This window comes from Plecotus auritus (genome assembly GCF_963455305.1).
Source record: "Plecotus auritus genome assembly, chromosome: 2".
NCBI classification, from domain to species: domain Eukaryota; kingdom Metazoa; phylum Chordata; class Mammalia; order Chiroptera; family Vespertilionidae; genus Plecotus; species Plecotus auritus.
In genome coordinates, this window is record NC_137771.1 from 169611117 (window position 1) to 169637050 (window position 25934).

General features: G+C 42.5%; 1 protein-coding gene across 1 annotated transcript in view; it reads left to right on the forward strand.

Annotated features, from left to right (window-relative positions):
* Positions 1–24412, forward strand: part of LOC308243050 (protein mono-ADP-ribosyltransferase PARP14-like) — a 76592-nt gene extending 52180 nt beyond the window's left edge. Inside the window, exons 10-17 of the mRNA XM_080658112.1 lie at positions 4548–4697; positions 5763–5825; positions 6150–6321; positions 13948–14147; positions 16347–16946; positions 18254–18387; positions 22469–22643; positions 22975–24412. Coding sequence (XP_080514238.1) covers positions 4548–4697; positions 5763–5825; positions 6150–6321; positions 13948–14147; positions 16347–16946; positions 18254–18387; positions 22469–22643; positions 22975–23264 — 1784 coding nt within the window. The 3' untranslated portion in view covers positions 23265–24412. The remainder of the gene's footprint in view (positions 1–4547; positions 4698–5762; positions 5826–6149; positions 6322–13947; positions 14148–16346; positions 16947–18253; positions 18388–22468; positions 22644–22974) is intronic.
* Positions 24413–25934: the final 1522 nt, after the last annotated feature.

The following is a 25934-nucleotide window of genomic DNA, read 5'->3' on the forward strand; positions in this document are numbered from 1 at the left end:
TCTTCTAACTATCATGAGATAACCATAGCTTTGCAAAGGAGAATTTCCCTCTTTCCCCGCTCATCTCATTAAAAACAAAAACAAAGAACCTGAACAAACCTTCTTGGGTAGTTTTATGTGGGGTTTGTCTACATTCCCACAGTTGTCCACAGAGCCACGTCTATCTTATTTCTGCGATAATGGTGGGCACCATCAGTGGCGATAAAGCTGTGGGCCCTTCGTCTATCACACCAGGTTTGTCAGGGAACTTTTTCATTGTTACCTGCCCTCCCCACAACTACTGTGATAGCTGCTGTTCATGTGGGACTGCTTCCATGGTTTTTCATGAGAATTTTCAAGGAACTTGCCGTGATCTTACCAAGGCATTAAGCTGGAGGGAAAAAAAGTATGGAGCATGCTTATTTAGAAGATGACCTGCTCAGGTGGCAACCTTCAATCCTGCTAATCAGCTAAAATCTCACCAAGTGTGGGAAGGAAGACTTCCTGGAGGTTTAAGGATAACTTGCATGCAAAAAAGTATAGATGATAACAAATAGCTCAGAGCTTTAGGTGTCTTACAAAATTATCTTAGCATAAAGCAAGTCCCCAAAGAAAAAGGACTTTGGGTAAAGTCAAGTGATGATTAAGCAAAAAGAAAAATAAAAAAAAAATAAAAAAATTGTTGTTGTGTTTAAAGAGCATGATATTTTAATATGTATTAGTATCTTTCACTTTGGATATTTTGAGAACACTAGAGAGCCAAGAAAGATGAACTCTGCTTTGTAACACAGAGAAACACAATGAGCTGGGATCCGCTCAATAGAGCAGATATGAACATCAGACCTCAAAAGTTAGATTTCCTTTTTTCATTGTTGGGCTGTTGGCTTCCTGACATCCTGGAACAAGAACTCTCCACTGCATCTAGGGCTTCAAAAGTGTTTGCTGATGGATTGTTAGAAAGGTCCATGGAGATGAAAACTTTGGGGTGTGTGGATTCATTCTCTGAGAATTGGAATCCCTAATTTATTCCTCAGCCCTTTCCAACTGGATCCTTATTTTTCTAGTCATTTTTATTTGCCTTTCCAGGAAGTGCTCAACAAGATCCAGATAAGGTTGCTGAAGCCATAATGGATGCCATTGAAGACTTTATCCAGAAAGGACTTGTCCGGTCTGTGAAAAAAGTTAAAGTTGTTATCTTTCAGCCTCAAATAATGGATGTTTTTTGTGCCAACATGAAAAAAAGAGAAGGCTCCCAGGCTCCCTCACAGTCTACAAGGTCTATAATTGCATGTGAGTTGTTGATTTTTATGAAATGCGTGTTCCTAATATTGAGGTCACATGAGAAATAGCTAAAATTCTACATTATTTTTTGTGGTAGTTTATTAGCTTCCCCTGGTTTTATTGAGATATAATCGATATACGTACAGGTTAAAGTGTACTGCATAATAGTTTGACTTTACATATGTTACTGCACTATGTTTAGTTAGTATCCATCATTCTCATACATCTCTTAAAATGAGAAAGCAAAATGATTTTTTTTTCCTTATGATGAGAACTCTTAGAATTAACAGCTTTCATGTATATTATACAGGTATGTTAACAATAGTCATCATGCTGTACATTATATTTTTGGTAATTATTTAACTTGTAACTGGAAGTTTGTATATTTGACCTCTTTTTTCAATTTTCCCTTCCTCCAATCCATCTCTGGTAACCACAAATATGATCTCTCTTTCTATGACTGTGAATTGTTGTTTTTTTAGCTTCCACATGTAAGTGAGATTTTTAAGAAATATATTTTTATTGATTTCAGAGAGGTAAAGAGAGGGAGAGAGAGAGAGAGAGAAACATCCATGATGAGAGAGAATCATGGATTGGCTGCCTCCTGCACGCCCCCTACTGGGGATCGAGCCCCCAACCTGTGCATGTGCCCTTGACTGGAATCCACCTGGGACCCTTGGTCTGCAAGCCTACGCTCCATTCACTGAGCCAAACCGGCTAGGGCTGCAAGTGAAATCTTCTGGTATTTGTCTTTTTCTGTCCACCTTGCATCAGCTAATCTTTAATGAGCTATCAGAAAGAAAAATTAAGAAAACAATCCCATTTACAATTGCATCAAAAAGAATAAAATATCTAGGAATAAATTTAACCAAGAAGGTAAAACTGATAAGACACTGATGAAACAAATTGAAGAAGACAAAATAAATGGAAAGATAGTATGTGCTCATGTATTGTAAGAATTAATATTGTTAAGCTATCCATACTTCCTAAAGCAATCTACAGATTCAGTGCAATCCCTTTCAAAATTCCAGTGGAATATTCTCAGAAATACAACAAACAATTGTAAAGTTTGTATGGAACCACAAAAGACCCCAAATAGCAAAAGCAATTTTAAGAAAGAATTAAAAAGGTAGAGGCATCATGATTCCTGATTTGAAAGTATATTACAGAGCTACAGTAATCAAAACAGTAGGGTATTGGTATAAAAACAGACACATAGATCAATGGAAGAGAATAGAGAGCCCAGAAATAAACCCATGCATATATGGTCAATTAATTGATAACAAAGGAGCCAAGAATATACAATGGGGAAAGGGTAGTCTCATTAATAAATAGTGTTGGGCACTTACTTCAGTAGCACATATCCATATAAATAAAAGTCTAAGTGACTGTTATGACTGGTCGACTGAATGACTGGTTGACCAGTTACTCTGACGTGCACTAACCACCAGGGGCCAATGCTCAACACAGGAGCTGCTCCCTTGTGGTCACTGGGCTCCCAAGGCCAACCTTCCACGGTCCCTCCCTCCGGCAGGCCTCCTAAATGGGGACCAGCCCCAATTGGCCTTGATCGGGACTGGGTGAGAAGGCCCTGATCGCTGGCCAGGCCAAGGGTCCCTACCCGTGCATGAATTCATGCATTGGGCCTCTAGTGCTAAAATAAATGGTGTTGGGAAAACTGAACACTATCTTGCACCACACACAAAAATCCACTCAAAATAGATTAAAGACTTGAACATAAGACCTGAAACCATAAAACATCTAAAAGAAAACATAAGGGCTAAGCTTCTTAACATCAGTCTTGACAAGGGGGAATATATTAAACAAAAAAGCTGCTGCAGAGCAAAGAAAACCATCAATATTTTTCTACAGAATGGGAGAAAATATTTGCAAGTCACATACCTGATTAGGGGTTAATAAAAAAAAAATACATAAAGAACTCCTACAACTCAATGGAAAACACCCCAAACAATCAATTTTAAAATGCACAGAGGATATGAATAGACATATTTTTTCCAAAGAAGATATAGAAATGGCCAATAGGTACATGAAAAGGTGCTTAGCATCACTAATCATCCGGGAAACGCAAATGAAAATAATAATGAGATATCACCTCACCCATGTTAAAATGCTATTATGGAAAAGACACTCTTGGCTTGCAGCAGCCCATTTTCTAGGCCTCTCCCCAGAGAGACAGTGTTCTCTTGGAGTTTAAGTTGCCTGTTCTGTTGCTGCATAAGTTTGTGTGATCAGGGTTGTCCTTGGGCAAAATGAAGAGAAAGAAAAGAGAGAGAAAAAAAAAATAATAGGGATTTCCCACATAGAGCCATGTACCCTTTTCAGACCACAAGGGCCCTTTTCCCTGGATCTTCTGGACAGAAATACAGAACGTCTCTAAGAGCTTTAACTCCCCGTGGTGCCACTATGGAGTTCTGCAACTGGGGTCACCTTGTGGGTATGGCTGCATTTAAAAAAATAAATATGGAAGATCCCTGCCATACTGTTCAGCTCACAGATATTGTATTTGCCCCTTGTTTTAATTGTAATCAGTTAGAGAGATAGGCTTTCCTAAGCTGACGTCACCTTGGCCAGCACCAGAAGCCCACATTTCATATGTTTTCTCTATATATGTAAAAGGCTCAGTGACCATCTGACTGCCCGAACAGTAGCTATGACGTGCAATGACCACCAGAGGGCAGGCGCTCAATGCAGGAGCTGTGGAGCTGTGTTGACTTGGCAGCAGTGGTTCTCAGGTGATGCACCTCGGAACCAGAGACAAGGGAGCCTGATTCCAGTGTGTGTCACCCAAGAACCGCCCTCTCAGAATCTGGGACCCCTCGGGGGATGTGGGAGAGCTGGTTTTGGCCCAATGCCTGCAGGCCAGGCCAAGGGACCCACCTACCGAAGAGGCCCTGCTCACTCTGCAGAAGCTCTTCAAGTCACAGTGCTGCGCCAGGTGCAGCCGGCCTGGGAGGGACCTCGAGAGGTTGGCTCCAGGGTGTATCCAGTCCATCTCACCCAGGCCCGCCCTGCTGGCCTCCTTCTAATTAATTTCCTTTCAATGTGCACGAATCGGTGCATCGGGGCACTGGTATTTTATAATGCTTTTTCAGAAACAGACCATCCTTGGGGCTAAGGGTGAGAACCATGTTAAAGGCCAGAGATATAGGGCTTGGGATGGAGAGGGAGAGAAGTATGGGAGGGACACATGTGAGGAGCATGAGACTTAAGTCATTTTTGCTATTGTTAATTGGATTATTAACTCCATTTTTTTTTTTTCTTTTCAGGTTTGTATGGGACTGTTACCAGCTCTGTTTCAGGAGTGCATGAAATGAAAATTGGCCCCATCACCTTCCAGCTGGCCACTGGAGATATTGCTAAAGAAGAGGCAGATGTGATTGTAAATTCAACAACAAAGACATTTGATCACAAAGCAGGTACTTGTAGGATTTTTGCTACAGTGATGGTCACAGTCGATTCCATGAAGGAGGGTTTCAATAACCAAACTATTCTACAGTTGCTATAGCCAAACTGGTTTCTACAACTTTGGCTTTGTAATATCCTATATAATAAAGAGGTAATATGCAAATTAACCCTCACCCCCTCACAAGATGGCTGCCTACCACCAGGCCTGCAGCGGGTTAGTGAGGGACGACAAAACAATTGAACAAGCAGGCTGCTTGGGGCTACCAGGCCAGCAAGGGGCTAGTGAGGGACAACCAAACAACTGAACAAGCAGGCTGTGTGGGGAGACCAGAACGGCAGGGGGGTTAGTGAGGGACGACTAAATGACTAAACAAGCAGGCTGCATGGTTGACCAAGGTGGCAGGGGGGTTAGTGAGGAGCAACCAAACAATGAAACAGCAGGATGCATGGGGTGACGAGGCTGGCAGGGGGCCTGTGAGGGGCAACCAGGCCGGCAGTTGGGGGTGCAGTTGGGGGAGATAAGGGGGGGCATTTGGGGGTGATGAGGCCAGCAGGGGCGGTAGTAATTGGTGACCAGATTGGTGCCGGGGGGTGGGGAGTGATGAGCATCCAGGCCGGCAGAGAGGGACAGTTGAGGGTGACCTGGCTGGTGGGGAGAGGCAGTGAGGGGCGATCAGGCCAGCAGGGGGTGGCAGTTAGGGGTGTCCAGGCAGGCACACAGGTGAGTGATTAGGAGCCAGCGGTCCAGGATTGTGAGAAGGATGTCCGACTGCCGATTTATGCACGGCGTCCTGGATTGGAGAGGGTGAAGGCTGGGCTGGGGGACCCCCTTCCATGCATGAATTTCGTGCACCGGGCCTCTAGTGAATTAATAATTTTAATATTATTTTGACATGGTTTCTTTAATTGGTAACAGTTATTTCATGAATTTTTCTTCCTTTGATCAGAAATGCCCAGGTTGTAAGAATCCTTTAATGATGGGGAAAGCATTTAGATAATGAGGCAATCATTCTGATCCAAGTGTGTTGTACTGATTTTTTACTCATGTTTGTAAATATGTTGATGTTCTCATGTAGGGGTCTCCAAAGCAATTTTGGAAAAGGCTGGACAAAATGTGGAAATAGAATGTTCTCGCCTAGGTAAGGCAACAATGCTGCTTTTCGGTCCTAAAGTATAAGTGGAAGGCTGAATGTGGGAGGCTTGGAGAGGGAGACAACATATTAATCTTAAAATCATAAATTTTACTAAAGAATTCCACTCAAAGAGAATTAGAAATGAAGAGGAGTGAAAAGTGAGATCATGGCTAAAAAGAGAAAGTAAGCAAGAAAGATTCATCAGAGGTAGTATGTCAGGAGTCTCTTACTGGCGCAAAATGCTTTATTTGCCAAAGCAGACATTTTGCTTTGCAAACAAACAGTAAGTTCAGCATCTGATTTTGCATCTTTTTGTTTTGTGTTTCTTAGCTCAACAGCACCACAATGGTTATATAATTACTGATGGTGGAGCACTGAAGTGCAAGAAGATTATTCATGTTGCTGGTGAAGCTGATGTCAAGAGATCAGTTACCTGTGTTTTGCAAGAGTGTGAAAAACGGAATCACTCAACCATTTGCCTCCCAGCCATTGGGACAGGTTGGTAGCCTCTCAAGGCTAAATTCTTTTTTTTTTTTTTTTTATGTTTAGACCATTTACCTTTATTTATTTATTTTTTGCATTTTTTAATAAATCTTTATTCAGATTATTACAATTGTTTCTCCTATTTCCCCCCATAGCTCCCCTCCATCTGGTTCCCACCCCACCTTCTGCCCTTACCTCCCCCCACTGTCCTCATCCATAGGTGTATGATTTTGGTCCAGTCTCTTCATGAACCCCCCACACCCCTTTCCCCCTGAGAGTTATCAGTCCACTCCCTTTCTATGCCCCTGATTCTATTATATTCACGAGATTATTCTCTTCCTCATGTTTTTAATTCACTTGATTTTTAGGTTCACTTGTTGATAGATATGTATTTGTTGTTCATAATTTTTATCTTTACTTTTTTCTTCTTCCTCTTCTTTAAGAATACCTTTCAGCATTTCATATAATTCTGGTTTGGTGGTGATGAACTCCTTTAGCTTTTTCTTATCTGTGAAGCTCTTTATCTGCCCTTCCATTCTGAATGATAGCTTTGCTGGGTAGAATAATCTTGGTTGTAGGTTCTTGCTATTCATCACATTGAAAATTTCTTGCCACTCCCTTTTGGCCTGCATAGTTACTGTTGAGAAATCAGCTGACAGTCATATGGGTGCTCCCTTGTAGGTAATTAACTGTTTTTCTCTTGCTGCTTTTAATATCCTCTCTTTGTCTTTTGCTCTTGGCATTTTAATTATGATGTGTCTTGGTGTGGTCCTCTTTGGATTCCTCTTGTACGGGGTTCTGTGTGCTTCCTGAACTTGTAAGTCTATTTCTTTCACCAGGTGGGGGAAGTTTTCGGTCATTATTTCTTCAAATAGGTTTTCAGTATCTTGCTCTCTCTCTTCTTCTGGCACCCCCATAATTCTGATGTTGGTACGCTTGAAGTTGTCCCAGAGTCTTCTTACCCTATCTTCAACTTTTTGGATTTTGTTTTTTGCTTTTTGCTTTTTCGGTTGAGTGTTTTTTGCTTCTTTGTATTTCAATTCTTTGACTTGGTTTTTGTGTTCCTCTAATCTGTTTTTGGGTCTCTGTATAATATTTTTTATTTCAGTCAGTGTATGTTTAATTTCTAGTTGGTCCTTTTTCATATCTTCGAGGGTCTCGTTATATTTATCGGCCTTTTCTAGGATATTCTTGAAAAGCCTTATAACCGTGGTTTTGAATTCTATATCCAGTCGTTTGTTTTCCTCCTTTTGTTTCATTTGTGATCTGTTTTTTTGATGCCGCATTTTCACTGCTTCCCTCAGTTGGTAGGGTAAATTTGTGTGCTAGGTTTCCTATATGGCCCAGTGGGTCGGCCTCCCCAGTTCACCTGAGGTGGCCACTCTTGGTGCACCCCTTTGTGGACTGTGTGTACAGCCTTGTTGTAGTTAAGTCTTGATTGTTGTTGGTATCAGTGGGAGGAATTGACCTCCAGGCCAGTTGGCTGCAAGGATCAGCTGCGTCTATGCTGGGAGAAGTTCGTTGCTGGAGACAGCCTTATAGGATTAGACTTGCCAAATTGCAATAGCCTCTGTGCTCGGCTTGGATGGGGTGGAGTCTCAGGGCGGAGCAGACAGTCTTGGCTTCCAGTCAGCCTTGCCCTTGGGCGCAGGGGCAGAACTCTGCCTTCCCCGGCTCGAGTCTCCGCCCGAGAGTCCAGACTCCCCCCACAAGAGCGTGGGTCCCCAGGGGCTCGCCTGGAACTGGGGTTCAGTGCAGTCAGAACTGGGGCTCAGTGCAATCAGGAGGCTCTGACTCCCTTCCACTAGGGAAAGCCTGTGGCATCCTCCACTGCCTTTGTGCGCACTGGCAGGCGCGCGCCTTCAGACTTCTGCCTTCCCCAGCTCCCGAGTCTCCGCCCGAGAGTCCCGACTCCCCCCGTAAGAGCGTGGGTCCCCAGGGGCTCGCCCAGAACTGGGGTTCAGTGCAGTCAGAACTGGGGTTCAGTGCAGTCGGGGGCTTCCTTCCCCCTTCCGCCAGAGAAAGTCAGCCAGGCTCTCAGCCACCCTTCCCTCTGCGTGCACAAAGACCCTTTGCCGTACCTCCAAGGCTAAATTCTTAGGTGTCCCTTTTCCCTTTGATTTCCTGCTGACCTGAATGTAGTTGATGCTGAGTCTGAGTAAGAGCAGCTTCCTCATCCCAAGGCAGTCACTGAGAGAATGAGCAAGACATCTACTCTCTAATATGGAGGGGAAGAGAGGGGAAGGGAAAGGAGCAAAGAGAAAGAATGGCTATCCCTCCTTCTCTTTCACTTGTTCCTTTCCCTTTTTTCAATCTCTTCTATATCCCCCATTATTTAGTACTTAACCTTCCCTTCCATCCCCTCTCCATGGAGAACATCAGTGCTTCGACTTCCCCATCCCTGAAACTGACTCCCCGGTGAGCATTGCCAAGCCTCTTCTCTCACCTCTTGAGCAGTGGCTGTGTAGGTTGGCCTTAGGGCTTTTCTGCACAGAAACATTTCAATCACCTTAACCCAGTGGGTTCTAATGGGTCAGAAACTCAACTCACCACCTTTCTCTTCTCAGCCTACTTGCCTCTTTCAAACTTGCCTGTTTTCCTCTAACTATATAATGATTGAGTGAGTGATTCTCCATATAAAAGATGGGCTTTGGGTTTATTATTACTAAGGTTATGCTTTTTGAGCTCTTTTCCCAGGAATCTGAGTTCCATTAGTATGCATTGAATAGGAATTTCTGCTTGATCTCCCTTAAGAGAGCTGGTTAGCGGAGGCAAATTTCCTCAGGCTTGAAGTGGAATGGAGCTGACCGGTTCCAGAGAGGGACCACTCGGCACTGGATTGATCATTCCATTGCACAGGAATCTAAGTTTGAATGTCTGCACTGGCCTGATAGGCCCTCCAAAAGTTTAGCCTCAATAAACTTACCCATCCTTTTCATTTTCACATCAGCCAACATGTTATCTATCATCTATCTATCTATCTATCTATCTCTCTATCTATCTCTACCTATCTATCACCTGTCACGTCTTGTAGACACCCATTAATGATTGTCTAGTCTTTGTCTCCATTTGCTATTTCCTCTTTGCTCCAGTCTTATGTTTCTATCTTAACTTTATTTGGGCCAAAAAAGCAGGTGGCCCTGGGTTAGCATAGACCTGCCCAAGGGAGTACCTAAGTAGAGTCAAAAAAGAAACAAGGAAATGAGGCTGGTTTAGTTTTGTACAAATATGTATACAAGTTTGAGTATTTCTGCGTTACTGCAAACCTTTTGTTTCTTCTATCGACCTGATGACCTGATGGCATTGTTGTTCTGCACAAATAACTGCACATTAGCAGGATCTCCTTGCTTGTCTTCTTTACCTATCTCTATCACAACCTGAGCTGGTCCCTAGACAAACAGATGGGGATGCTTTCTCCCTCAGTGGTGTTTATGACTTGAGTTTGACAGGGAGGGTTCCCATGTTTATTAGTTTATTAATTAGTTTGATTAAATGTTTTCTGAGTGACTGCCATGTGCCAGGCAGCATGCTGAGGCCTGGAGGATAGAAAGATGCCGATGAAAAGGAACCAGTCCAGAAGAAGTACCTAGCTCATTGTGAGACAGACATGTAAACAAATGACCGCAGTTCTGTGTGCCCATGATATACACATGAAGGTGTGCGGGTGGCAAAAGAAGGTACATGTATACTTCAACAAAAGGTCAGGTATACAGGCATTTGGTCCCTAGGTCTTCCTGACTTTATTTTCTAAATATCTCCTTGCTCTGACCACTTTTTATTCAATTCTTGTCTTTGCCTAACCTTTTTTTTATAGCCTCCTATCTAGTCCTGGGCTCTCAGCCCCAGTGCCTCCTATACCCCCCACCACTGGCATGGTAGGCCTTGCAGACTTATTTTTCTCAAAAACAGATCTATTTCCCTGAACACACCAGGTGAGGTTGCACATCTCACAGCCCTATTACACAGTTGTAGGCTTTCCCCCAGTTTCCATACTTCACCTATTGAACACCATTCGTCTTTTCATATTATATGCCATGTGTCCTAAGTGCCTAGATGAGCATTTAGCTTTTGATGGGACACATTAAATATTTGTTGAAAGTGAGTGACTATATCTAAACACTCCTATTTAAATTCTTCTAACTATCATGAGATAACCATAGCTTTGCAAAGGAGAATTTCCCTCTTTCCCTGCTCATCTCATTAAAAACAAAAAAGGAAATACATGAACAAACCTTCTTGGGTAGTTTTATGTGGGGTTTGTCTACATTCCCACAGTTGTCCACAGAGCCACGTCTATCTTATTTCTGCGATAATGGTGGGCACCATCAGTGGCGATAAAGCTGTGGGCCCTTCCTCTATCACACGAGGTTTGTCAGGGGACTTTTACATTGTTACCTGCCGTCCCCCGCAATGTGATAGCTGCTGTTCATGTGGGACTGCTTCCATGGTTTTTCATGAGAATTTTCAAGGAACTTGTCGTGATCTTACCAAGGCATTAAGCTGGAGGGAAAAAAAGTATGGAGCATGCTTATTTAGGAGATGACCCGCTCAGGTGGCAACCTTCAATCCTGCTAATCAGCTAAAATCTCACCAAGTGTGGGAAGAAAGACTTCCTGGAGGTTTAAGGATAACTTGCATGCAAAAAAGTATAGATGATAACAAATAGCTTAGAGCTCTAGGTGTCTTACAAAATTATCTTAGCATAAATCAAATACCCAAAGAAAAAGGTCACATGTGATGATAAAGCAAAAAAAAAAAAAAGAAAAAGAAAAAAAGAAAATTGCAGTTGTCTTTATTTATTTATTTTTTTAAATAAATCTTTATTCAGATTATTACAATTGTTTCTCCTCCCCCCCCCCATAGCTCTCCTCTACCCGATTCCCACCCCAACTTCTCTCCTTACCTGCCCCCCACTGTCCTCATCCATAGGTGTATGATTTTTGTCCAATCTCTTCCTGAGTCCCCCCATACCCCTTTCCCCCTGAGAATTATCAGTCCACTCCCTTTCTATGCCCCTGATTCTATTATATTCACCAGATTATTCTCTTCCTCATGTTTTTAATTCACTTGATTTTTAGGTTCACTTGTTGGTAGATATGTATTTGTTGTTCATAATTTTTATCTTTACTTTTTTCTTCTTCCTCTTCTTTAAGAATACCTTTCAGCATTTCATATAATACTGGTTTGGTGGTGATGAACTCCTTTAGCTTTTTCTTATCTGTGAAGCTCTTTATCTGCCCTTCAATTCTGAATGATAGCTTTGCCAGGTAGAGTAATCTTGGTTGTAGGTTCTTGCTATTCATCACATTGAAAATTTCTTGCCACTCCCGTCTGGCCTGCATAGTTTGTGTTGAGAAATCAGCTGACGGCCCTAACTGGTTTGGCTCAAAGGATAGAGCGTCGGCCTGCGGACTGAAGGGCCCCAGGTTCAATTCCGGTCAAGGGCATGTACCTTGGTTGCGGGCACATCCCCAGTAGGGGGTGTGCAGGAGGCAGCTGATCGATGTTCCTCTCTCATCAATGTTTCTAACTCTCTATCCCTGTCCCATCCTCTCTATAAAAATCAATAAAATATATATTAAAAAAAAAAAAGAAATCAGCTGACAATCGTATGGGTGCTTCCTTGTAGGTAATTAACTATTTTTCTCTTACTGCTTTTAAGATTCTCTCTTTGTCTTTTGCTCTTGGCATTATAATTATGATGTGTCTTGGTGTGGTCCCCTTTGTATTCCTTTTGTTTGGGGTTCTGTGCACTTCCTGGACTTGTAAGTCTATTTCTTTCACCAGGTGGGGGAAGTTTTCAATCATTATTTCTTCAAATAGGTTTTAAGTATCTTGCTCTCTCTCTTCTTCTGGCACCCCCATAATTCTGATGTTGGTACGCTTGAAGTTGTCCCTGAGGCTTCTTACCCTATCTTCAACTTTTTGGATTTTTTTTTGCTTTTTGCTTTTTCGGTTGAGTGTTTTTTGCTTCTTTGTATTTCAATTCTTTGACTTGATTCTTGTGTTCCTCTAGTCTGTTGTTGGGTCTCTGTATAATATTTTTTATTTCAGTCAGTGTATGTTTAATTTCTAGTTGGTCCTTTTTCATATCTTTGAGGGTCTTGTTATATTTATCGGCCTTTTCTAGGATATTCTTGAAAAGCCTTATAACCGTGGTTTTGAATTCTGTATCCAGTCGTTTGTTTTCCTCCATTTCTTTCATTTGTGATGTTTCTTTGATGCCGCATTTTCACTGATTCCCTGAGTTAGTAGGGTAGATTTGTGTGCTAGGTTTCCTATACGGCCCAGTGGGTCGGCCTCCCCAGTTCACCTGAGGTGGCCACTCTTGGTGCACCCCTTTGTGGACTGTGTGTACAGCCTTGTTGTAGTTAAGTCTTGATTGTTGTTGGTATCACTGGGAGGAATTGACCTCTAGGCCAATTGGCTGTGAGGATCAGCTGTGTCTATGCTGGGAGAAGTTCGTTGCTGGAGACAGCCTTATAGGATTAGACTTGCCAAATTGCAATAGCCTCTGTGCTCAGCTTGGATGGGGTGGAGTCTCAGGGCGGAGCAGACAGTCTTGGCTTCCAGTCAGCCTTGCCCTTGCACGTGCATGCACCCAGACCTCTGCCTTCACCGGCTCCCGAGTCTCCGCCCAAGAGTCCAGACTCCCCCCACAAGAGCGTGGGTCCCCAGGGGCTTACCTGGAACTGGGGTTCAGTGCAGTCAGAACTGGGGTTCTGTGCAATCAGGTGCTTCCGACTCCCTTCTGCTAGGGAAAGCCTGTGGCAACCTCCGCAGCCTTTATGCACACTGGCGCGCGCGCCTCCAGACTCCTGCCCGCCCAGGCTCCCCGGGTCTCCCCCGGGTCTCCGAGTCTCCAGGTGCCTTTCTCTCTACCTGACAGTCCAGACTCCCCCTTTATGAGCCTGGGTCCACGGGGTTTCGCCCGGGACTGGGGTTCAATGCAGTCAGAACTGGGGTTCAGTGGGGTCGGAGGCTTCCTTCCCCCTTCCGCCAGAGAAAGTCAGCCAGGCTCTCAGCCGCCCTTCCTCTCTGCACGCACAAAGACCCTTTGCCATACCTCCAATTCTCTGTGAGCTTTTCTCTTTCCTTCTAGTTGTAGAATTTTCACTCAGCCAGCCTTCCTATGGTTCTGGATGGTGTCCGTTCTGTCTTTTAGTTGTAGTTTTGAAATTGTTGTGCGAGGCAGCAGTTTAGGTGCTTACCTATGCCGCCATCTTGGTTTCTCCCCTGCAGTTGTCTTTAAAGAGCATGATATTTTAATATGTATTAGTATCTTTCACTTTGGATATTTTGAGAACACTAGAGAGCCAAGAAAGATGAACTCTGCTTTGTAACACAGAGAAACACAATGAGCTGGGATCCGCTCAATAGAGCAGATATGAACATCAGACCTCGAAAGTTAGATTTCCTTTTTTCATTGTTGGGCTGTTGGCTTCCTGACATCCTGGAACAAGAACTCTCCACTGCATCTAGGGCTTCAAAAGTGTTTGCTGATGGATTGTTAGAAAGGTCCATGGAGATGAAAACTTTGGGGTGTGTGGTCATTCTCTGAGAATTGGAATCCCTAATTTATTCCTCAGCCCTTTCCAATTGGATCTTTATTTTTCTAGTCATTTTTATTTGCCTTTCCAGGAAGTGCTCAACAAGACCCAGATAAGGTTGCTGAAGCCATAATGGATGCCATTGAAGACTTTATCCAGAAAGGACTTGTCCGGTCTGTGAAAAAAGTTAAAGTTGTTATCTTTCAGCCTCAAATAATGGATGTTTTTTGTGCCAACATGAAAAAAAGAGAAGGCTCCCAGGCTCCCTCACAGTCTATAATGTCTAAAATTGCATGTGAGTTGTTGATTTTTATGAAATGCATGTTCCTAATATTGAGGTCACATGAGAAATAGCTAAAATTCTACATTATTTTTTGTAGTAGTTTATTGGCTTCCCCTGGTTTATTGAGATATAATTGACATACGTCACAGTTAGAGTGTACTGCATAATGGTTTGACTTTACATATGTTACTGCACTATGTTTAGTTAGTATCCATCATTCTCATACATCTCTTAAAATGAGAAAGCAAAATGATTTTTTTTCCTTATGATGAGAACTCTTAGAATTAACAGCTTTCATATATATCATACAGGTGTGTTAACTATAGTCATCATGCTGTACATTATATTCTTGGTACTTATTTATCTTGCTCATGTATTATAAGAATTAGTATTGTTAAACTATCCATACTTTGTAAAGCAATCTAGATTCAGTGCTAAATTCCAATGGAATTTTCTCAGAAATACAACAAACAATTGCAAAGAATGTATGGAATCACAAAAGACCCCAAAATAGCAAAAAAAAAAAAAAAACAAAAAAAAAAACACTCTCTTTAAAGAATAATGAAGTTAGAAGCATCACGATTCCTGATTTGAAAATATATTTCAAAGCTGTAATAATCAAAACAGTAGGGTATTGGTAAAAAAACAGACACATAGATCAATGGAAGAGAATAGAGAACCTAGAAATAAATCCATGCATATATGTTCAATTAATTTACAACAAAGGAGCTAAGAATATACAATGAGGAAAGGTAGTCTGTTTAAAAAATAGTGTTGGGCACTCACTTCAGTAGCACATATGCTAAAATAAATGGTGTTTTTTAAACTGGACAGCCATGCAAAAGAATGAAACTGTCCACTATCTTACACCACTTACAAAAATCCACTCAAAATAGATTAAAGACTTGAATGTACGATCTAAAACTGTAAACCTTCCAAAAGAATACATAAGGAATAAGCTTCTTAACAATAATTTTTTGGATTTGACACCAAAAACACACACACCAAAAGCAAAGATAAACAAGTGCGAATATATCAAACAAAAAAGCTTCTGTAGAGCAAAGGAAACCATCAACCTACTGAATGGAAGAAACTATTTGCAAGTCATGTATCTGATTAGGGGTTAATATAAAATACATATAAAAAACTGATGCAACTCAATGAAAAAACCCAAGCAATCCAATTAAAAAATTTGCAGAGGATATGAATAGACATATTTTTTCCAAAAAAGATATACAATTGGCCAACAGGTACATGTAAAGGGGGTTAGCATCACTAATCATCAGGGAAATGCAAATCAAAATAATAATGAGATATCACCTCAGACCTGTTAGAATGCTATTATGGAAAAGACAAGAAATAAATGTTGACAAAAATGTGGAGTAAAGGGAATCCTTGTGCACTGGGCATGTAAACTGGTAACAGCCACGATGGGAAATAGTAGGAGGTTCCTAAAAAATTTAAAAATATAACTAACACTTGATCCGGTAGTTACACTTCTGGGTATTTATCTGAAGGAAATGAAATCATCATCTCTAAAAGATATCTGCTCCCCCATGTTCATTGAAGCATTATTGAAATAGCCAAGACATGGAAACAACATACTGTCCATTGGCAAAATAAATGGATAAAGAAGATGTGGTACATATATGGTGGGGCAAAAATAGGTTTATAGCTGTGAGTATGTGAAACTGAAGTTTATTCTTGCATTATTACTTATAAATTATGGTATTATTTTCCATATGAGCAACTGTAAACCTCCTTTGGCCTAATCCTGCATTGGTGATGGAATATTATTCAGTCATAAAAAAGGAAATCCTGGCATTTGCACCAACATGGATGGTCCTTAAGGGCATTATGCTAAATGAAATGTCAGACAGAGAAAGACAAATAATGTATAATAAATCTAATATGTGGAATCTAAAAAAACCTGAATTCAGATACAGAGAACAGATTGGTGGTTGCCAGAAGTGGGGTGGTGGGAGGTGGGCAAATGGGTGAAGGTGCTCAAAAGGTACACACTTCCAATTATAAGATGAATAAGTCCTAGAAATTCGATATGTAGCACAGCGACTATAAAAGAAGAAAGAAGGAAAGAAGGGAGGGATGGAGGAAAGGAGAAAGAAAGGGAGAAACAGCTAATGGCTAAATATTTGTTTTTCTTTTTAAATCCAAAACAATTGTTGCATTCTCTTGTGTTCCTTTTTTTAGCATTTTTGGGCTTCTCAAAGCAACCTCCCCCCAGACGAAAGCCTTTGGTTTTGGAGAAGAAAACGGAATCAGCAATTTTTCAGGTGTGTGGTGAAAATGCAACATGTGTAGAAAACGCCCTCTCCTGCCTACAGAATCTGCTGGAAAAGGAACAGAGTCTTTACACCAGTGAAGAGGAATGTATCAAAGACTTTGATGAAAGCGAATATCAGGAATTGAATAAGCTGCAGAAGGACTTGAATATTATCGTGGACTTGGACCATCAGAAACCTTTGATTAAGGTTTCAGGAATTAGCAGAGATGTGGAACAGGCTAGAAATGCAGTAGAGGAAATGATCAAGACAGTTAGATCAGCCAAAGAGCAGGAATCCAGAGCAGATTGTATCACTGACTTTGTAGAATGGCAATATGACGACAATAACACTTTTCGTAGTTTTGACAAATTTTCCAATATGAAGTTGGAGGAGGCAAGAAAAAAACAGGGAAAAACAGTTGATGTCCAAATTAATAATCAGAACTACACAGTGGACTTGAAAACATGCATTGCTACAGGTGCAAACGGACACAGTTTACAAATTCAGCGCATCACGAAACCGCAAGGTGAGTCAAACTTTCATGCTTGTTTTCCACTATTTTACACTTACTTTGGGCTTAACAGTATTTTGTATGTCTATCAAAATTGTAATCAAGTCGATAAAATTCAAGTGACTCTTACGTATTAAGATAGAAAACTTAGGGAGTTTACATTAAGGTCGGGAAAATACAGCCTGGGTGAGCCCAACATCCTGAGGATGACCATCTTAGTGGTAACATAGCCATTCCTTGCCTTTTTGTAGTTCACAAGCTCCCTAGAGACACTTCTTCTGGGAGGTAATGGCTGCTCCAGTCAGGAGAGGGACAGCCACGGGCTTTAAAGAAAAGTGGCCCAAGGTTTTATTTAGAACAAAAGGGAGAAGACAGCCTGGTCAGAAAGTGGGCACTCTCTGCCTCTGTGATTGGTACCCAGAGAGGCTCCCGAGCCTGCAGGATCTCCCAGAAGTCACTTCCTCCTCTGCCCTGAGAATAAAGTTCCTAGACACACACATAGCAAGCAGCCTCAGATTCTATGACTGGATCTGCTTCCAAGAAGGGAATGCTTGTCTCGTATAGAGGTGAGACTGACTTCAAACCGCAGAAGTCCCCCCACTGAAAACTAGTAAAAATGGCTTCCCTTTCAGTACCTTCTCTTCATCTTTTGGGAGATCAGTGCGAATGAATTCCTCACACCCTGACCAACCCTGGAGCAATGAGAACTCAAGAATAAAACGTTGTTTAGCAGAAGTGGAGATGGAGCTGCCACCACAAACTGCCACATAGCAAAACCCACTACCCACTCAACTCTTAAGGGTGTTGTGGAGAATAATGAAAGCACCCATGTGGATGGCCTTGTGGTGGGAGTTCTAGCAAAAATCCATGCAGTTATAAACAAGACAATAGTGATTATCTAAAACTCATAGGGAAATAATTGATTGTTAAATTACTGAATTATGACAGATTAGAGACTGAGCAGAACATGCAGTCCAGTCACACTACACCAGCAGTTTTCAAATCTGGGCATGATCAAAACTTGTAAAGATGTAGGCACACAGGTTCCACCCCTGAGTGATTTTGATTTGATAGATGTGTGTGTGTGTGTGTGTGTGTGTGTGTGTGTGTTTTCAGCATTACAGTTGGTTCTGTGGTGGTCTGTGGTCTACGCTTTGAAAAACATTCTCCCAGAAATATAAGAAATGTATTGAATACATTGAAACAGGAGATTGTAAAACCAGAACACACATGCTATTCGGTTTTTTGAAGCATACCAGGGAGGGGGACTGTGTAGATGAGCCTTCCCGGGTGCAGAGTGTCCTCAAATGTCTACTTTGCAGTTGAGATCCCTGGACACTGGAGTGATATGAAGCAGCAGCGTGTCTGTCTGGTTGAGCTACAGCCTGGTCAACCAGAATACAGAAAAGTGGCAGATGCCTTCAATCGTACCTGCTCACAATTCAAGATAGAGAAGGTAAGCATTCTGATGACATGGAGTTTCTTAATGGTGGAAATAAGGGGTATTGTGTTCCTGGAATAATATACTTATATTTACTTCCTAACATATTTTTAACCCAGAATTAGAATATTTCATGATAATTAGATTTTAAATTCTAGATTTTACTCATCTCCCCCAAATTCCTGAGACATTAAGACTGAGATTTTTGAGTCAGTTATTACAAGACTAGAGGCCTGGTGCACAAAATTTGTGCACAGGGGGGTTCCCTCAGCCCAGCCTGCACCCTCTCCAATTGGACATCCCTCTTGCAATCTGGGACCGCTGGCTCCTAACCACTCACCTGCCTGCCTTCCTGATTACCCCAAACTCCCTGCCCCTGCCGGCTTCATCTTGCCCCCAACGGCCCTCCCTTGCTGGCATGATCTTGCCCCAACTGCCCCCCACTGCAGGCCTGGTCATCCCCTACTGCCCTCACCTGCTGGCCTGATCTCGCACCCAACTGCCCTCCCCTGCCAGCCAGATCTGCCCCCAACTGCCCTCCCCTGTCAGCCTGATCTTGCCCCCAACTGCCCTCCCCTGCCGGCCGAATCGCCCCTAACTGCCTCTGCCATGGCCCCCACCACCACAGCTTTTTCTGGAAGGAATTTGGACGTCCAGAAGATGGCCAGTCGACCGGGTCTAATTAGCATATTGCCCTTTTATTAATATAAATAGATTATATAGGATAGGATTGCTTAGATGGGGGAGGGAGAGAAAGCATTTTTCAGCAGGAAGAGATGCTCTTGGCAGACAAAAATACATAATCCCTATATCTGGACTGATAGCCAGCCACATGCACTATATGTATATATATTAGAGGCCCGGTGCTTGAATTTGTGCATGGGTGGGGTCTGGCCAGCCTGGTCAGGGAGAGGGGACATGGTTGGCTGGCCTGCCTGCTGGCCGAAGCCTTTTATTATATAAGATATACACTGAGTGGCCAGATTATTATGCGTTCAGAGATCATAATATTCTGGCCACTCAGTAACTGCCAAACTGGTCATTAAAAATTGAACCTCTTTCTTACACCTTACACCAAACAGCTATTGCCCTTAAAACCCTTCCTCAGCCCCCACCTTAGGTTCTGCCTTCGCAGTTCACCCAGATTAGGTTCTGACTGGTTGGTTTCTATGCTAGTCAGCGTCTCCGGGCCTATCTCCCGGCCTCTCTCCGGCTCTGATCCACAGCTTCCTCAGCAGCTGCTGATCAGCCCTTGCCTCTCTCTCTCTCTCCGGGCCTCTCCAGTAGCTGCGGTGGCTGTGGATCAGGTCCTGCCTGTCTCTCCGGGCCTGATCCGTAGCCACTGAGGCAGCGGCAAGGTCATTAGGCCTCCGCCCCGCCCCAGGCCAGAGGCTAACGATCTCGCTGCACCCGCCTTGCCCCCCCTGCACTCCCCCTGCACTATCCCACCCATCCCCTGCCTCCCTGCCTACCTGGTGACTGGTCATCTGTCTGGTCATTTAGGATGTGATGGCCCCTGGCCTTTTATAATGTAGATAATAGATTGCAATATGATATTAGTATACTAAAGACATATATTTTCTTTGTGAAGCAAGCTAATTAAAATTCAAAGATACAGCTTCAAAGTTGAAGTTGATAAGAAGCAAACCACCACAGAGAGACCAGGAAGGCTCCTCAGGGTTGGGTTATGTGCCTTTGCTCCACTGTTCACAGGCCAACACTGCTTGCTTCCTTAGTAAACCCACTAGTCCTTTCACTATTCATCTCATTTACTAGTATTTTGGCATCTCCTACTCTTAAAAATTAATATTGCTATTTGAAATTTGTTTTCTTTCTTGACTTCTATGGCAATAATATTTTGATGTTTTTTTCTTTATTAATTAATTTTCTTTTCATTATCACTGGTATCTGTTTCTCCTCCAAATCCCTCATTCTAGCTTTACGCACAGGGTTTATACTTTGGTCTTCTGACTCTGCACTTCACCAGGGAATGTTTTTACCTTTATGGATGCAGCTATTATGTCAATGTAAATAGCTCTCAAATCAACATATCACCAACCTGGAATTTTGACTCTAGCTCTAGAACATATTCACAGTAGAATAAAAATATCTCCACTTGATTATCTATCTGCTAAATCAACTTCCTAAAACCTAACTCATCTTCTCTAAGTAATTATCTTCCCCTTCCTTCTCTTTTCTGACCTTGGTTCCACCACTCCCTGAGTAAAGATAGAAAGTTTTTTTATTGTCTAAAGTTTTACATATGTCTCCTTTTTCCGCGATTGACCCTCCCAAAGCTAGAGATTTTTGAGTTCCTTCTCTTCATCCATAATAATGAGTATGCCAGTAAGGTATACAATTCCTTTCTTTGCAAATTTTCTTTTTACTTTCTATTTGCACTGCCACAACTGCTCTTCAGAACTGGGGGCATGCCTCAAACACCAATGTGAGGGGATGCTCTGATGAACTCCAGCTGCTTCTCCCAAGAGATTTGGTCCAATGAGAGTGAACCTGGGACAAGTGCATTTATATGTTAAATGACTGGAGAGCACCAAAGTCTTAGCATCGCTCCAGACTTCAGAGGCCTAGTTCTCAGCCTAGCCTCCCTGTGCTGTGCAGCCAGACTACATTGCTATTTACTGCCCTGGCCTGGAATCCTGATTTCCTCCATTATGTTGTCACCCTTCTACTGCCAACACAAGGGTGCCAGTGCCTTTTGGCCCCAATTGTGGTACTCTCTCCCATTCTGTTTACTCATGTAGTTAAGCACATAATAATTCAAAAAGATATGGAATGTCCTAAGAGATATAAACCAGAGAGATAGTGGCAAAGTAAAACGCTGGCACTTGCATCCTCCCACAACCACATCAAAATTACAACTGAAAAACAGAACCATCATTCAGAACCACCTGAAATCTGGCTGAATGGAAGTCCTACAGCTAGAGAATTAAAGAAGAAAGCACATTGGGACTGGTAGGAGGGGTGAGGTGCAGAATGGGCTGGTCTGACACCCCTGTGTGGCATGCTTTTCATTGGAAGGGATATCGTGGTTGAGGAGGATTCCCATGAGGAGCAAGACGACCCAGCCCAATACCAGGTTCCAAGCATGGCCACTTTGGTCTACAGCCAGGTTCCCTGCCTCCAGGATTCATGCCCCACTCTTCTAATGGATGAGAGATTAATTTCCATTAATTAATTTCCTTCTTGCCTAGACACTCTAGTGCTTCTCTGTGGTTAGACCTTGGCTAGGTAAACCAGTACCTTAAAAGGACTGAAGAGGAGAGAGGCAAAGGGACGAAGTGGGGTAGACTGCAACAGGAGCAGTGATTACAGTGAAAGTAAGAAGCAGGAGTTGAGCTGCCTTGGTCGTCCAAGATCCTAAATATTGCTTGCTGCATGTGGTGCAGAAAAGATGTTAAAAATTAAAACAATTTTTTCCCCAAAGCCTGATTTGTGAAGCACTGGATGTAAAAAGATTTCTGAATGCAGAGAGCTGCCATCAGGCATTGAATTCGCTGTTTACAGTAATTTTTACTGATAAAAAATAGGATCATGTCCAGGCCAGGTGGCTCAGTTGGTTGGAGTGCCATCTGGAACACCAAAAGGTTTTGGGTTTGATTCCTGGTCAGGGCACATATCTAGGTTGTGGGTTTGAGTCTTGTTTGGGCACATATGGGAGGTAATAGATGGATGTTTCTCACATCGTTGCCTCTCTCTATCTCTGTCTCTATCTCCATCTCTACCTCTTTCCCCTTCCTCTCTCTAAACATATCCTTGGGTGAGGATTACTAGTAAAAGAAAAAATAGTGCCCTGGCTGGTTTGGCTCAGAGGATGGAGTGTGGGCCTGCCCAGGTTCGATTCTGATAAAGGGCACATGCCTGGGTTGTGGGCTCAGTCCCCAGTAGGGGGCGTGCAGGAGGCAGCCGTTTCAATGATTCCCTCTCATCATTGATGTTTCTCTCTCACTCTTCCTTTCCCTTCCTCTCTGAAATCAATAAAAATATTTTTAAAATAAAAATAAGGATCATGTTTCATTTGCTGTATCTTGCCACAGGCACTTGGCACAGACAGATATTTTTCCTTATTGATTTGCAGATTGAGAGAATCCAGAATCCAAGTCTCTGGCAGCACTACCAGACAAAGAAAAAAACCATGGATGATAAGAATGGCCATATACAAAATGAGAAGCTGCTCTTCCATGGGACAGATGCTGTCTCCTTGCCACATGTCAATCAACATGGCTTTAACCGCAGTTATGCAGGAAAGAATGGTAAGTAAGAGAGTTATGTGGCTGCTCCAAAGAAGTCAGCCATGAGAAGCCAAGCTGGCTCAGGGATCCCGCGGATTGCACTGTGTTCCCTCAGGGTTCATGGCCAGGGTGCAGCCAGCGTTTCAGGTCAGACTCACTAAGTTTCATCCCAGAGGGACTGACTGGCCCTTTGAGGTGGAGGAATGATTTTTTAAAATTAAAACACACACAATTTTTTAAAGAGGTTTTAGAGAGAACTGAACATTATATTAACATTATTTGACATATTGAGTCAATACATCAAATTATAGACAAATTGAAATTCTTAAAAATGTTGTTTTTCTTTTCACAGCTGTGGCATACGGAAAGGGAACCTACTTTGCTGTCCATGCCCTTTATTCTGCCAATGATACTTACTCCAGACCAGACGCAAATGGGAAAAAGCATATGTATTATGTGCGCGTGCTTACTGGATTGTACGCACGTGGAAATCATTCATTACTTGAGCCTCCTCCAAAGAATCCTCAAAATCCCCTTGACCTGTATGATACTGTCACAGATAATGTGAGCAAACCAAATTTATTTGTGGTATTTTATGACTACCAGGCTTACCCAGAATACCTCATTACTTTTAAAAAATAACATTTTGGTATCCTTCACTGAAGACATTATTTATCTACACAAGCGATTTTCAACCCTTTTCATCGCATGGCACACATAAACTAATTACTAAAATTCTATGACATACCAAAAATATATTTTTTGCCAATCTGACAAAAAAAAAAAACACCTGTATAATTTTTATTCATTCACACCAGTAGCTATAGTGTTGGCTATTGTCATTAAAAAATATATTTTTGTTGATTTCAAAGAGGGAGGTAGAGGGGAAGCGGCAGAGAGAGAGAGAGAGAGAGAGAAACATCAATGATGAGAGAGAATCATTGATCAGCCTACCTCCTGCACACCCCACACTGGGGATTGAACCTGCAACCTGGCATGTGCTTCGACCAGGAATCGAACCACCGTGACTTCCTGGTTGATGCTCAACGATTGAGCCACATCAGCTGGGTGGCTGTTGTCATTTTTTAACTTGACAATCTAAGGGAAATGAGATCAGTGTCCCTGACTAGTCAGGTATTGCATGTTCTAAAAAGTATTGCAGCACACCAGTTGAAAATTGCTGATCTATACTACGTAAAACACGTTTTAGATTTTTTTTCTCTTAACCGCTTATTCTAAGATCAAAGGATCCTTGTCACTGAAATCAGACTTTCTTGAGCTTCGCTTTCATAACTGCAGTGACCTTTTCTTGAAATCAATAAATTTGAGAATTTAAATTAATTTAGTTACAACTGTGTGTCCACAACCATGGACATCAAAGCTGCAGAAGAGGAGTACAGGTTTCTATTTCTAGGAAGGGAAGGAAAGCTTTAATCTTAAAAGCCGAGGGCACAGCTATGCAATTTCAGCTGCCACTGAAGGGGGCAGCTGTTACCATGTCAGGATGCCATATTACTGTGGGGAGCACAACGTACTGAGTGAACTGCCGTCTTTGCTGGGGCAGAGATGGTGTCTTATTCAATTTATTTTATCCCTGGACTGAGGTCTGAAGTCCAGTGAATTTTCCAGAAATGTTTCATAAACGAATTAAGAGTAAAAAGGTCGCTCTAGTTGGTTTGGCTCAGTGGATAGAGCATCAGCCTGCTGACCAAAGGGTCCTGGGTTTGATTCAAGACAAGGGCAAGTGCCTTGGTTGCAGGCTTCTCCCCGGCCCAGGCCCTGGTTGGGTGAGGATTAACAAAAAAACAAATGAATGAAAAGACTGAAAAGGTCTAGTCAGACTCCTATCCAAGCAGGAACCATTTCTTCTACATCCTTGACTTATTGTCATGTTGCCTTAAATTGAACAGATTCCGTGATAGGGAACTTGGTATTTCATGAGCCAGCCCATGACACAGGGACTCCTGTTGGGGCTCTGGGACTGCAGTGCAGCTGGGCCCTGCACAGCCCAGGGCTGTGGTCTGCCTTGTTGTGTAGGTGGATCGTGTCCCCTGGAGTTGGGCAGCACAGCAGGCCTGGCCCCAGTTGGTCCTTTTGCTGTTGAATCCAAATCTGCCTTCTTACAGCTTCTCATTGGTGCACATTTTGTCCCAGTGGAAACAGTAGGATAATGCCTGCTACATTTTTAGTGTGAAACTCTCTGTTATGTTAAGATGAAGTGAATTCTAAGATTATTAAATGGCACATTTTCTTTGGCAGCCTAGCTTTTGATGATTTAAATCAAATACGCTCAACAAAGGAATGAACTATAATGCTAATCTGCTAACTCAGTATCTGTTGGACGATAAAGGAAAGTTTCTTTTTTAACTTTTCCCTAGGTAAATTTCAGGCTCAAACACTGCTTTTTGAGCACTTAGCTTGTACCAGATAGTGTAATAGATGCTTTCATATACAGTACTAATTTTATTCCCCATCCAATCCTGTGAGATAAGAATTATATCCCCATTTTAAAGCTGAGGAAACTGATGCTCAGAGTGCAAGCAGCTTCCTTGCCTAAGGTCGGTCACCTAAGTAACGGCCTCAGAGCCAGCAGAATCAGGTCCCTGTGTCATCAAGCCCTCTGTTCTTCTCATGACAGAACATGGCCTCCAGATGAATGTTACTAAACCAGGAACAGCTCAGCTAATCTGCGAACTGCTTTTATATTTCCTTCACTTTTTCCTTCTGGCTCTGGTTTCTATCCTAGTTTTCATTTGAAGCTCTGTAGGCTGAGGTCAGCTGATGCTAGGCAAAGCCTGTGCAGATGGTGCACTCCGACACCAGGGGTCGCTCTTCCCTGGCCACAGGGAACAGCACCTGCACTTCAAGTAGAGGTAGGTGGTTGAGAGGGCCACAGTGGCTGCTTCATTAACATAGACAACTTGACATTTCTCTTGCTGTTGTTCTTTGTTTTGTAAGGGGATTGGGCACTGGCATCTCAACTAGGGCTTGACCATGAATGTAAGAAATAAAAAAGGAGAGGCCCGCTCTCTTATTGCTGTTCCTCCAGTGGTTTGGTTAACTTAGGGCAAGGCTGACTATCAGGGTGCATTGAATCAAGGTATAATGATCCAGTCAGTAAATGTTAAGTTATCCCCAGTCAAGAGAAATATGTCACTTATCTGCTTTTTGAATAAAAGACTTGGAAAATGTCATTTGGTGGTGAACATTTTTACCCACAAGGGCAAATACAAGAGAGCTTGATGATGAACACAGGCCACTGCTGAGTAAGACCACAGTTAAATATGACAGCATCAAAGGATCCTCAGAGTG